This window comes from Callospermophilus lateralis, chromosome 6, assembly GCF_048772815.1.
Source record: "Callospermophilus lateralis isolate mCalLat2 chromosome 6, mCalLat2.hap1, whole genome shotgun sequence".
Taxonomy (NCBI): domain Eukaryota; kingdom Metazoa; phylum Chordata; class Mammalia; order Rodentia; family Sciuridae; genus Callospermophilus; species Callospermophilus lateralis.
This window is the reverse complement of record NC_135310.1, coordinates 158,930,536-158,943,830: the sequence shown is the minus strand read 5'-3', so window position 1 is coordinate 158,943,830 and position 13,295 is coordinate 158,930,536. Positions and strand designations below refer to the sequence as shown.

General features: G+C 50.0%; 1 protein-coding gene across 2 annotated transcripts in view; it reads left to right on the top strand.

Moving 5' to 3' along the window:
• Positions 1 to 13,295, top strand: part of Gpld1 (glycosylphosphatidylinositol specific phospholipase D1) — a 55,329-nt gene that overhangs the window by 38,337 nt on the left and 3,697 nt on the right. For both annotated transcript variants that reach the window (XM_077109703.1, XM_076859260.2), the window contains exons 15-25: positions 897 to 1,083; positions 4,242 to 4,352; positions 5,428 to 5,502; positions 5,600 to 5,756; positions 6,252 to 6,393; positions 7,070 to 7,172; positions 7,251 to 7,344; positions 9,764 to 9,940; positions 10,293 to 10,453; positions 12,182 to 12,208; positions 12,327 to 12,377. In XM_077109703.1, the coding sequence (XP_076965818.1) occupies positions 897 to 1,083; positions 4,242 to 4,352; positions 5,428 to 5,502; positions 5,600 to 5,756; positions 6,252 to 6,393; positions 7,070 to 7,172; positions 7,251 to 7,344; positions 9,764 to 9,940; positions 10,293 to 10,453; positions 12,182 to 12,208; positions 12,327 to 12,377 (1,285 nt within the window). The remainder of the gene's footprint in view (positions 1 to 896; positions 1,084 to 4,241; positions 4,353 to 5,427; positions 5,503 to 5,599; positions 5,757 to 6,251; positions 6,394 to 7,069; positions 7,173 to 7,250; positions 7,345 to 9,763; positions 9,941 to 10,292; positions 10,454 to 12,181; positions 12,209 to 12,326; positions 12,378 to 13,295) is intronic.

The window sequence follows — 13,295 nt, the reverse complement described above, 5'->3', positions numbered from 1 at the left end:
TACATCTTGGTGATTTTAGAGATTGTCAGGGATTCCCCTGCTCTTAATATTCATCTCAAACTCAGCCCAAGGGATGGTTTTCTGGAAGATTTAGTGAAAAGTTTTTAAGCCACGTCCCTTAGGTCTGCATGACCTTATGTTTTCTGGAAACACTTTTCGACGGTCCCTTTCTGGGCCACGGATGCTTCCCATCTAGCACAGGAGTCTGGGAGGTACAGGGTCTCTGCCTTATGAACAGTGGTTCCTCGGCTGGCTCCCTGGAGGCAGCCTGCTGGGCAGGTATGCTACTGGGGCAGCTCCAAGGCCTCCGTGGTGTCTGCCCTGCCAGCAGGCGTCCAGCTCAGAAGCCACTCTGCCCCCTCTCAGTCCTGCTAGTCCTTTACCTGGCTGTAAGAACTGGAATGACATTTGGTCTTTCCAGCTACATGGGACTGTTGGTCCACCTCTGTAACTGGAGGTCACGAGTCCCACAGAGAGGCACCAGAGCTCCTCTCTGAGTGGATGTCACTGAAGTGAGCTGAGCAGGTCAGCAGCGGCCTGTGTCCTGCCTGGAGGGACCACAGTGTGGGGACAGGTGTTTCTGTGCAGAGGCAGGCCAGGTGGGGCTGGGGATGCCTGGTTCTGCACACAGGCCTGGGTGCTTCCTGAGGCCACTTTTCCTCTGCTCGCGTCACGTGGGCTGCAGACACCAGAGGCCTCCATTTGGGCATTTTGTCTTGCGGTCCCCTTGAGAGTGACTGAATCCCTCTCACTACTCAGGTTCTGAGGGGAAGGTCCCCGGCAGCCGGGCAGGGTGGGAGACCAGCGAGAGGAAGCTGAACCGTCAGGCTCCACAGACAGAAGTGGGGGACAGTCGCACCTGCAGGGTACACAGTGGTTCCTTCCTCTTCCCCAAGGGCAATGGCCTCTGCGGACCTCAACCAGGATGGGTACAGCGACCTTGTGGTGGGGGTGCCCGGCTACAGCCGCCCCGGCCACTTCCAGATTGGGCGTGTGTACCTCATCTACGGCAACGACCTGGGCCTACCCCCCACTGACCTGGACCTGGACACGGAGGCCAGCGGGAGCCTGGAGGGCTTCCAGGTGAGACTCCGCCTTGTGTTTCCTGTTCAGGTGGTCGGTGAGCCAATGCCTGCTGTGCGTGTGGGTGTGTGTGGTATGTGTGTGGTGTGTGTGTGGGGGTGTGTGTGGTGTGTGTGGGTGTGGGGGGGTGTGCGGTGTGGGGGTGTGTGTGGTGTGTGCGGTGTGGGGGGGTGTGGGGGTGTGCGGTGTGGGTGGTATGTGTGTGCAGTGTGTGTGGTATGTGTGTGGTGTGTGTGTGGTGTATGTGTGGGTGTGGGGGTGTGTGTGGTGTGTGTGGGTGTGGGGGGGTGTGCGGTGTGGGGGTGTGTGTGGTGTGTGCGGTGTGGGGGGGTGTGGGGGGTGTGCGGTGTGGGTGGTATGTGTGTGCAGTGTGTGTGGTATGTGTGTGGTGTGTGTGTGGTGTATGTGTGGGTGTGGGGGTGTGTGTGGTGTGTGTGGGTGTGGGGGGGTGTGCGGTGTGGGGGTGTGTGTGGTGGGTGTGGGGGGTGTGTGGTGTGTGTGGGTGTGGGGGGGTGTGTGGTATAGTGTGGGTGTGGGGGGGTGTGCGGTGTGGGTGGTATGTGTGTGTGGTGTGTGTGGTGTATGTGTGGGTGTGGGGGTGGTATGTGGAGTGTGGTGCGGGACCTCGGGCCTTGCACGTGCCGGCCAAGCGTGAGCTAGGGCCCAGACCAGCTGCTTGCATTTTGAGGCAGTTTCTTCAGCAGGAATAACCGGTAACAAGAAGAATCACAGTCGTGGACGGTCGGAGGGCTACATTTAGAGCCCGTTTCCTCTTCAGAGCGTGTGCATACCATTCATCTCATTCTGTATTTATGTATTTAACATCTTCCCAAAACGTCCATGCTGTTTAGAACAGTTTCCGATGACCAGTGGGCTGGGTTTCTTAGTGAGGAACCCCTTCTCTTACACACACACACACACACACACACACACACACACGTATTGCACTTTCTAAGGATTCTGGATGCACGGAGAAGTTGTGAAGGCGATGGAGTCCCCACGTGCCCTCCACCAGCCTCCTCTATGTTGACATCCTAATGTGATGGTGCGCAATTGTCAAGTGAAGGGCTGACACTGGTAGACTACTGTTGACTACATTCCAGACTTTTTTCAGATTCGCTCCTCTGTTTTAAGCTTTTTCATCATCGGGAAGAGTCCCCAGTGACCTCACAGATGTTCCTGGGGAGTCTCGCGTGCTGGGTCCTTTTGTGAGTGCTCAGGTCCTGGAGACAAGGGGGTGTTGGGGACAGGCTTGGTGCTGTGGGTCCACGGGTCAAGCTCTGGGGAAAGAAGCCTGGACTTCAGAGTCCGATCCTTTTCCTTTCATGGTAAATGTTGTGAACAGAAACTCAGATAGCACGCCTGAAACACAGCACGCCTGAAACACAGCACGCCTGAAACACAGCACGCCTGAAACAAACTTTAAAAAAAAAAAAAAAAAAAAACTATACTGGGGATTTAACCCAGGAGCACTTTACCACTGGGCCACATCCCCAACCCTTTTTTATTTTTAGATTTTGAGACAGGGTCTCATAAGTTGCTGAGGGCCTTGCTGAGTTGCTAAGGCTGGCCTCAAACTTGCGCTCCTCCTGCCTCAGCCTTCCAAATTGCTGGTATTACAGGTGCGCACCATGTGTCTGGCTGAAATGTATTTTAAAGAAGCAAAAGTTACAATGGCTTCTGATCTAGGTTAGATAGTGATGGAAGAAGCCTGAGCTGGAAATGTGTCAACAAGTTGACCAGAGTATGAGGTCACACAGTCCCAGAAGCAGTCCCATTTCCGGAGCCTTCTCTCACCATAGAGGTTTCAAAATCAATCAACCCACTCCAGTGGCTTCTCACTGCTGCACAAGCCGTAGTCCCATCTGACTGTTGTGTGAAGTCTAACCCTGGGGCTCGTGTGGATAGGGAGGAAGAGGATGATGAATTCTTTCCTGGGTGGGCCTTTGGTGGTTGGCAGAGGGCCAGGTTAGGGCCTGGAGTCGGGTGGGAATCCCGTGCTCCTGCCCTGGGCTGCAGTGAACCTGTGTCTTCATCCAGAGGGGAGGGTGGAGGTCCACAGATCAAGGACGTGCCTGTCACAACAGCCCGAGCTGCTCTGGGGCTGAGCCGAGGCGGGGCTTGTCAGCATGGCTGGTGGCAGGGGAAAGGCTCCAGTCCTCGGAGGGCTGTGACCAGTTCTCCACCCCGCCCAGGCCTGCGGGTGCCCCTGAGCAATCTTCTCGCTCATCGAGTTCCTGCTGTTGAAGGGCAGCGTTCACAGGTGCCATATTAGTAAGTCACAGATGTGGACACTGGGGCGTGTGGCCTGGCAGGCCTCGCTGCGTGGGCAACCATTCATCCTGGCCTTGTGAAAGAACTGGGGAAACTAATGAACTGCTTTAGGAGTAGGCCGGCTGGCCACAGCAGATCAGCCAGGGAGTCCCAATGAGGGAAATAACAGAAGGTCCACCGTGCAGGACAGCTGTCCCGAATCCACTGAGGTTTCCAGTTGTAGCCAGAGTGGGGATGACAATGGTCCCACCTTAGTTCACATAAAGTGTTCAGGACAGGGCTCCAGCGCTCTGGCCCACAGAACCTTCTACCAGCATGAAACGTCCTGTGGCTGTGCTGGCCAGCATGGGAACCACTGGGCACGGGACTGTGAGCATTGGAAGTGGGACAAGTGCAAGTGGGGAACAGAAATTTTAGATCTTAGTTGATATTTGATATTATTTGATATTAGTTGCTTTTCATTTAAATACACTAGCCATATTTGGCTAGCAGCTACCACCCTGGATGACGTGGCTCTAAATCATCCTGAGCATTCAACAAATGTCAGCCACTGTTGCTGGCATTATGTGATGATTACTTTAGATGTTTTCCAAGAGGAGTTTGGTGCTCATGGTCGGGTAGAGCACTCATAGGGCCATCTTCTACAAGCCTGGAACTCCTAAGGAGGATCCTCTGCTTTCTGGCATTTCATCTTTCCCTCGAGGCTGACAGATATGCCAAAAAGACGTGCTGAGGTCCCGGGCTGCTGTGGTTTTGCACCTTAGACTTTGGGCCATAGGTGGGGTTCCGAGGTCTCTGCCTGCAGATTCAGGCTCTTGTGGAGGCCATGGCTTGGGGTGGGGGCTGTTCAGCTTAGCCCAGGGGAGTGACATATGCATCTTCAGCCCTCAGGTCGCTTTGGCTCAGCCGTGGCTGTGTTGGATTTTAACCAGGACGGGGTTCCGGACTTGGCTGTGGGAGCACCCTCTGTGGGCTCTGAGCAGCTCACATACAAAGTAAGGCTGCTGCTGATGGGGATGGAGGGGAGGCCAAACTGGGGAGCCCCTGGAACAAGGCGGATGCCCCCGCCGTGCCAGGCAAGCATCTGTGGGCAGGTGAGCTCTGGCCACATTTGGGTCTGTGACGTGGTCTCGGTTGCCTCATAGCACCTCTTCCTGCCTCTGGCCTTATTCTGACCTCAGGGTTTCCCAGTTCCAGGAGGTAGTGGACACCTGCCCCATGATGCTCTAAGCTGGCGAGGGAGACAGGAATTCCACCCACTAGGAAGCTTCCACAGCCACGGAAGCGGGCGGGGCCCCCTGGACCTTCTTTCAGGCTTCTCTCCAAAAGCAGAGGACCTGGGCCCTCTCTTCCCACAGGTTCTCCAGGCCCCCAGCACCTGGGCACCCATGTAACCCCTCTGGCTCTCACGTCAGGACCTTTTCTTTAGAAGTGACTTGTCCGTCTTGCAGGAAGTGTTACTAACCCTGAGTGAGGCCAGCTTCATTGTGCTTGGGAGCGTCGTACTTCTACCCAGGGCCGCTCCTTCCACACTTCACACCCCGCCTGCCTGCCCACCAGGTTCGGGAGAGCACAGACCAGAGCTGGCCTTACCTGCCCTTGTGTACCCAGTCCTCAGCTAAGGTGGAAAGTGAACTCTTGTAGCGTGTGGGGCTCGAGAGAGCCATCTGACTCGTCCCAGGAAAGGAGCTCAGATGGCTCTCTGGCCAAGAATGGAACAGACTCGGTGTTCTGTCACCTTAGAGGTGTGAAGGCCGGCTAAGCAGGGAAGGCCCAGGGGACAGAATGGAGCTAGCCTTGGAGGGAGGAGTTGGGGGAGATTCTCTATAGACACATTCAATAATGACATCTGGCAGGTCCTGAGCAAGGTTCTGGGGAGATGAAAATAGAAGTGGCCTTCTGCTTTGGGGGCTCCCATAGTCTGATGGAAGTGACCATTTGAGAGACTTCAGCCCAGTAGCCATGGGCAGGATGGGCTGGTCAGTCCAAGCACCCTAGAGACGGTGGTGGTTTGTTTCCTGGTTGGTCCTCTGCTCTTGAGGGCTCCTGTTGCTGTCTGTTCTTGCCTAGGGTGCAGTGTATGTCTACTTTGGTTCCAAACAAGGAAGACTGAATTCTCCCCCTAACATCACCATCTCCTGCCAGGTACGTCCACCCCCTAGTCCTGGTAGAGAATCTGGTACGCGCTGCATCCCAGTTGCCCCAGGGTGAGTCTCCAGTGCCTCTCTGGTTCCCCCTGAAGGACACCTACTGCAACCTGGGCTGGACACTCCTCGCTGCAGATGTGAATGGAGACAGTGAGCCCGACCTAGTGATTGGCTCCCCCTTTGCACCGGGTGGAGGAAGGCAGAAGGGAATCGTGGCTGCCTTTTATTCTGGCCCCTGCCAGAGCAACCAAGGTAGAGTCGATGGAGGGAAGGGGTCCAGCACGCTAGCTGTGGGTTTCTGGACTCTTTCCTCATTCCATATCATGTTAGCGAGACTAACAATCTTACACTCTTAAGGATGTTCTGGTAATGGGTGTTGACTAGTCACTGAGTCTATAAAAGTGACCCAGATACTAGGGAGTCACTAGCTCATTCTCATAGTCTCTCAAGGTGAAATAAAAAAGCTAAGAAGTCTTAGGACCAGGCATCCCAATGTGCGCTGAATTTCCAGAGAAGGGCATTTCTAACTAGCGTCTGCTACCCCATAGAAATGAATTCCAGGAGAGTGTGTATGCAGAAGTGGGAAATCTGCCTCTGGTGCTGGGGAGCTGGGACCGGATGAGGACCTACAAGAGTTCTGGCAAACCTAAGCTGAACAGCCTGTTTCTCTTTAGTCTACGAGCAGGTCCCTTGCTCTGTCCTAGTGGGCCTCCCAGGCGACATAAAGGGTCTGCTTGTCTTTTTCAGAGCAGCTGAACGTAGAGGCGGCCGACTGGATGGTGAGCGGTGAGGAGGACTTTGCCTGGTTCGGATATGCCCTCCACAGCATCAGGGTGGACAGCAGAACCTTGCTGCTGGTGGGGAGCCCCACGTGGATGAACGTCAGCAGGTGAGTACCGCTGCAGGGCAGGGACAGGAGCTTGTTGCTGTGGGAGCCCCTGAGTGTGGTGTGCAGGGAAAGGGGTAGGAAATCCTGCCTGTCTATGGAAATGCTCGGGCTTTGGAAGAAGCTGGCAGGTTCTCCATCTTAGAAAGTGAAGAGAACAGTAAGTGTGTTAGTTTGCCACTGCTATGACAAAGTTCCACAGCAGAGAGGGACTGCTCAGTTCCGGGGGCTCTAAGTCCAAGATCAAAGTGTTGGCTGGCTTCTTTTGAGGCTTCTCGACTAGGCTGGCAAAGGGTCATCTTCTCCGTGTGCTCGCCGGGTCTTCGCTCTCTGTCCTCATCTCTTCCCGTAAGGATTAGGCCCATGGGACAGTCTCGTTGTAGTAACCTATTTAAATACCCATCCCCTAAAAGTCACATTTGGAAGTACTGGAAGTTAGGACTTCAGCGTAGGGACATGGGGAACATGACTCGGCCCCTAACAGGGTCCCCTGTTTGGGGTCAATTGGGAGAGAAGGGTGTCAGAACTGGAGAGCCTCAAGTTGGGCTTAACTCCGATGGTTCCCGCTCCGGGTCAGAATCCTAGGACAGAGTTCAGGGAGAGGTGTCTCCTTTCCTTGGAGCTGCAGACCTGACAGCCAGCCCTGAGCGCTGGGCTTCACCACTGTCTTGCTCTCTAGGCTGGACCGTGCGTCCCACAGCCCCGACAAGCAGAGCCTTGGCAGGGTGTACGGCTACCTCCCCCCAGATCGCCAGAGCAGGTTTATCATTTCTGGTGACAAGGTATGGCGACCTTCCCTCCCCAGGACAGTGGACACAGCAGTCTTCCCAGATTACACTGCTGACTCCTTGTGCTTTCAGGCAATGGAGAAGCTGGGCACGTCCCTGTCAAGTGGCCACGTGATGGTGAACGGGAACCGTACCCAAGTGCTGCTGGTGGGAGCCCCGACTCACGGTAGGCCACAGGCCACGGAGCTGTTTGTTTCAGTCTCATGGCTCCCAGACTATGTCACGTCAGGAGAAGGTTGCAAGATCTGGATCCAGGGCAGAAGTGGTTTAAATGGTGTCTTTTTTTCAGCCAGGCGTGGTGCTCATGGGCTTCTCTAGTCCCAGCTCTTGGGAGGCTGAGGCAGCAGCATTGTTTGAGCCCAGGAATTTGACAATCTGGGCAACATATTTTGAGACACCATCTCAAAATAAGTCCCACACCTTTGTTTATTAAAGGCAGGCTGTGTGACTTAGGGGAAGTAACTTGCCCACTTAACTTCCATATCCTCTGCAAAACAGGGATTATAATATCTATTTCAGGAGTTTGTTGAAAATGACACGTGAAAGTGATTCAGTTAAAGCCTTGATGCCACTAACCTTGGTGCTAGGATTTTCTAAGTTGGTTCATCAGGAAAGGTCTATTTTGAATGTATACAAACACACGCACATATACACACACCCGCGCGCGCTGAGGATAGAACCCAGGGCCTCACACAAGCTAGGCAAGGGCTGTACCACTGACTTATATGCTCAGACCTAAATACATTAGTGTGATGATCTGATACAAGTTCAAATTGCACAGTGCACAAAGCAGGGTCACTGGCCTATCACCTTGCACGTTTATCATTTCTTGTGGTGAGAGTGCTCAAAACTCTTCTGTTAACTCCAGTTGCCTAGCTGTACAGTGAGAACACTAACACTTACCCTCCTGTACACATGGAACTCTGTACCTGGTGTGCCGGGTTGGAGAACATTCCCACGGGCAGCCACACTCGGGCTGATTCTTGCTCTGAGACAGGCCTGGGGAGGCTTCCCTCAGGAGTGGCTGAATCTGAGTGGCAGATGCCCTTTCTGCTGGGGACTGAAGCATGTGTAAGAACTCAGGGCCACACCTAGAAGGCAAACTAGCCAACCCAGGTGTGCTACCCTATGCAGCAGGGGCAGGGCCAGTGTCCAGCCAGGTGACAGGGCCAAAGACACAGGCCTCACATCCCGCTTGCTGTGGAAGGACAGATGCAGGGCAGTCCACGGAGTATAAGGAATCTCTTAAGTTCTGTCACTCCAGGGACCACAGGTTCCCTTCAGGAAGCTTGGAACGATGAAGCGGATGCAGATTTCTCCCAACTTTTCTTGAACCTGGGGCTCCATCCCTGAATATCCACTACTGTACTTCCTTAAGTGTTCTCTTAGGTGTGGTGTGAGGTCAGATTGTTTGTCCTAAAACGCACCAGTGACTGAGTCTTTTAAAGGACTGCTGCCTGCCTACCTATGTGGTGCTGAGGATCAAACCCAGGGCCTCGCACGTGCTAGGCAAGCACCCTACTGCTGAGCCACAACCCTAGCCCCCTCCTGTGTTCTTTGCTTGTCTCCACTGACTCTGCTTTGGGCCCTCAGTTACTCATAGTAGACAATCTGCCATAAACTAGGGGACAAGAGGGTTGTGGAGAATCATCAGACCAGTCTCCTTGGTTACACAAGCAGCACCAGGTAGACTGTGCTGAGGCTACGCCCACTCACCGACAGTGCCAGCTCAGCAAACCTTAGGACACCAACCCCACCAGTGCAGATGCCACTAGTGCTTGGAGGGGTTCCGAGTTCTAAAAGCAAACTTTTTCAAGTGACTACATGTGCAGGTACAAACCTAACTGGCTTTGTCTTGAATTTGTCCACAATGTTTTCATTCAAAAAACAGCTGCTGAGCATAGGGATGTGGAACCAAGCCACATGCTGGGCATAGGGATGGAGACCTAAGACATGGAGTTGCTAGTGGACCTGACAGCTGAGGTAGTAGCTACAGTGGGCAGAAGCTGCTGCTGTCCTGCATTGGGCACTGCAGAGCAGGAGCAGCAGCTACCCTAGGCCAGGGAGGGGACACCAGAGCCAAATTCTGGAGGATGAGAGCTGTGGGCAGAAGGCCTGAGCAGGGGTCGTGAAAGGTATCTCTTGGCAGACAGTCCGATCAAAGGCCCCGGTTTAAGAACGACGTTGTGGGTGAGGTGGGGGCAGTGGCCTGAACTGGCACTGGCGGCCTAAGTAGGAGTCATCTTAGGGAGGCCTTGGGGAAAGCTGGGCTCCATCCAGAGTCCACTTGCATTTGAACTTGTAAGGCAGAGTGGCATGAGCAGTCCATGATGTAAAAATAAAAATAGCTCTGCAGAAAACCTATGTGGGGGTGGTGAGACTCGGAATCACTGAGCTGCTTCAGTGTTTGAAGTCTTGGTGCTCAAACTATTTGCACCTTCCAAACTGCTGTAGTTGACTGGCCCTGAACCACTGTCCTGTGAGAAAGAGGGCCACACGCTTTGGGGCAGTGGGGCAAGAACAGGGTTCTACTGTGTCCACAGCTTGTCCTCGTTTGATGCAGTAGGCACTGTGGCTCATTTCAGATGATGTGTCTAAGATGGCATTCCTGACCATGACCCTGCACCAGGGTGGAGCCACCCGGGTGTATGCGCTGACCCTGGACATGCAGCCTTCTCTGCTCAGCACCTACAGTGGAGACCGTCGCTTCTCTCGCTTTGGTGGAGCTCTGCACCTGAGTGACCTGGATAACGATGGCTTAGGTAAGAAAGGAACAGCGCATTTAGCAAGAATTAAGTCTCTGCCCGATGGACTAGATGGATGACCAGGCTCTGCCTTTGTGACTGACAGCCCAGTGGTCCAAGGGCCTGGACAGATTCAAATCAGATAAGAAATGGTCAGGCACAATGCTGAAGGTGGCAACACGAGAACCACCCTACTGATGGGTGGCCAGAGGAAACAATGGCCTCAAAAGTTACTCTGTCAGGAGGACATCAGGGAAGACTAAGGGTGCACTAATTAATTATTTGTGGGAGGCTGGGTCAGGATCCAGTAGGAGAGGAGGGTGAGAGGGAGGATCCCAGACAACCTTCTGCCAGTTCTTACTGTTTACAGATGAAATCATCCTGGCAGCCCCGCTGAGGATAACAGATGTAACCTCTGGGCTGCTTGGGGGAGAAGATGGACGGGTCTATATATACAATGGCAAACAGACCACCCTTGGTGATGTAACAGGCAAATGCAAATCATGGATAACTCCTTGCCCAGAAGAAAAGGTAAAGTGTTCTGCAAAACTCCACGCCACGTTGGGAAAGCATCACCACTAGCTGGAGCCCTGCTAACTCACGTTGACTGTGAAGCAGGGACAGGGAGGACGAGAGCTGTGGGCAGAAGTCTGGGGTCTGGGCAGTCATTTGTTGAGCTCTGTGTGACCGACAGCCTGCAGGCTGCCTGGCTTTGCTGTCATGTGGGTCCTGGTCACTGACTAGGAAGGTGCCCACAGGACCTGCTATCACCTGGGCCCCCGTCATTGCCTACCACTGTGTGGTAAGGGGCCCACAGCAGAAGGAAGGAGGCAAGTGGTGGCCCCTGGAGTTTTACTGAACCTTCCAGCCTTTTGTTTACTCTTTTGTTCCTTTTCTCAGGTTGGTGTCCTTAAGTTATGTTTCCTGGACCTTAAACATTTGATCTTACTATTTTTTAAATTAACAAATTATTTTCTAATTGAAAAATTAAAGTTTCCTGTGAACATTTTAGAAAACACAACACAAGAAAGTACAAAAAAGAAAATTAAAAATCATCTCTCTGGAATTGCAAATGCCTGCTGCCCTTTAGAGCATATCCTTCTAGTATTTTTCTATAAATTTAATTCTATTTATTGTGGCATCAGCATTATATATATAATTTAATCCAAATAAGGCTATGAAGTTGCTATTATGCTGAATTATAAATGAAAAAACTGAAGATCACCGAGTCTTTTCAAGGTCATATTGCAAGATAGAAGAACAGGGACTTTACCACTTTTTAACTAAACCATGATGATATACATGATTTTGTGCACGTTATAATCTGACTTTTTAACTGTTACAATATATGAAATAAGCATTCCTAATCCAAAAATTTAAAATGCTCCAAAATCTGAAATTTTGAGTGCTGATTTAAAGTTACAAATGGAAAATTCTACATAAAACTACTTTCATGCACAAAATTAGAATATTATGTAAAATCACCATTAAGCTATGTGTGTAAGGTATATATGAAATATAAATGAATTTCATGTTTAGATTTGGGTCCCATTCCCAAGATATGCAGACATTCCAAAATCTGAAAAAATTCAAAATCCAAAATGCTTCTGGTCTCAAGCATTGTGGATAAAGGACAATTTTTTTTTTTTTTAGTTAAAGGGTCATGTTTATTTTCTTATGTAGTAGCTAGAAAGAAAAAGGTGTTTTAACAAAAAAAAAGCAGGGACCTCATAGAAATAGAAAGATCAGTCTAGTAGATGAAGGGAAGGAGGGAGGATAAGGGGAGGTATTGGGAAAGAAATTAGTCAAATTATGTGCCTATACTGTCAACTGAACCCACTACTATGTATAATCATAATGCACCAGTGAAACAAGAGTCCATAAAACCCCAATTGCTATTATCTGATATTCTATGCCAGCTTAATTAAAAATATATTTGCCAGCTGCCTACTATTTATCTATAAGCCATAACTTAACCATTATTAAAGTGATGATTATTAGTCACTTCAGTAAATTTTCCATTTTAAGTAATACAATGGCAAATATTCAGAAACATTTTTATACATTTGATTACTTTTTTGGAGCTAACATCCTATAAATGAAGTTTCTAGGGTCAAAGGGCATGCACATTCCTAAGGAGTATCTGGAAATGTTGAAATGCGAGCATAAAGGTATATTGTAAAATTGTTTAAAAATCCACACAAATAGTAGCAATAGTACTAATAGCTCCCTTTCCTCCCTTTTAAAAAATCCTTCCAGGCCCAATATGTATTGATTTCTCCTGAGGTAAGTACCTCCTGAAGGACCGAAGAAAGAAAACTGCCACAAAATGCCCTTTCCCCTTACTTCAGCTGATGAAATACAGTGGAGGGCTTCAGATGCCCACTGTCAGTATGTCTTACAGGCAAGTTCAAGGTTTGGGAGCTCCCTGATGGCTGTGAGGTCAAAGGAGAAGGTAAGTGTATGGACTGCACTTCTCTGATGCTTATATCTGTTCTAAGGCCAGGATTTGGTGATCTTCAACAGCTTTAGATTTTATTTTTATTTGAAAATTAGCACAAAGGTAGCACTCACATAATCTCACTATGTTTTTGAATGAAAAGTTCCCCTTCTTACTCCTATTTTATCCCCCACGGCAGAGGCTGTTGGTATACTATAGCCCACTGTCTGTTCTAGAGTAGTCATTAACTAAAATGGTCATTATGTGTTTAAATAGCTGAAAAATAATATTGTGACATGTGAAATTGATATGAAGTTAAAATCCATGCCCATGAAGTTTCACTGGAACTCAGCCATACTCATTCATCCATGGCTATGCTACAGTGGTAACTTCAGAGACTGAAGTCTAAATTATTTATTATCTGGCTTGTCACAGAAAATTTGCTGACGCTTTTCCTACTGGAAAACCATTGTTCATATTTTATTTTCTTCCAGACTTGCAGCCCTTAAGTGACACTAGAGACAGACACACGCAGGGCCACTGTTTCATTTTATGTACTGTTTGATGTCTTCCCAGAGAAGTACCTGAGCTACCTTCTCCTTCCCTGTTCTTAATAGCTACCTAGTATTCTGTTGTCTGAAATTATCATATTTCAGTTCTCCAGTTCAGATTCTCTGATATTTAGGTCATTTCTTTTTTGGTTTCTTGGAATCTGTATTTTCATACAACTGTAAATATTCTTATAAGCAACAATCACTAAATGAAAGTGTGTATACATTTAAAAATAGTAGATGTAGTAGATTTAAGAGTCTTACCTTTATTTATACCTCTAAACCACTAATTACATGTGTATGATACTGTGTAGAGTTGTGCTAGACTATTAAATATAAGCAAAGTCTCTGGTTTTGAAAAATAACATATACATGAGAAATT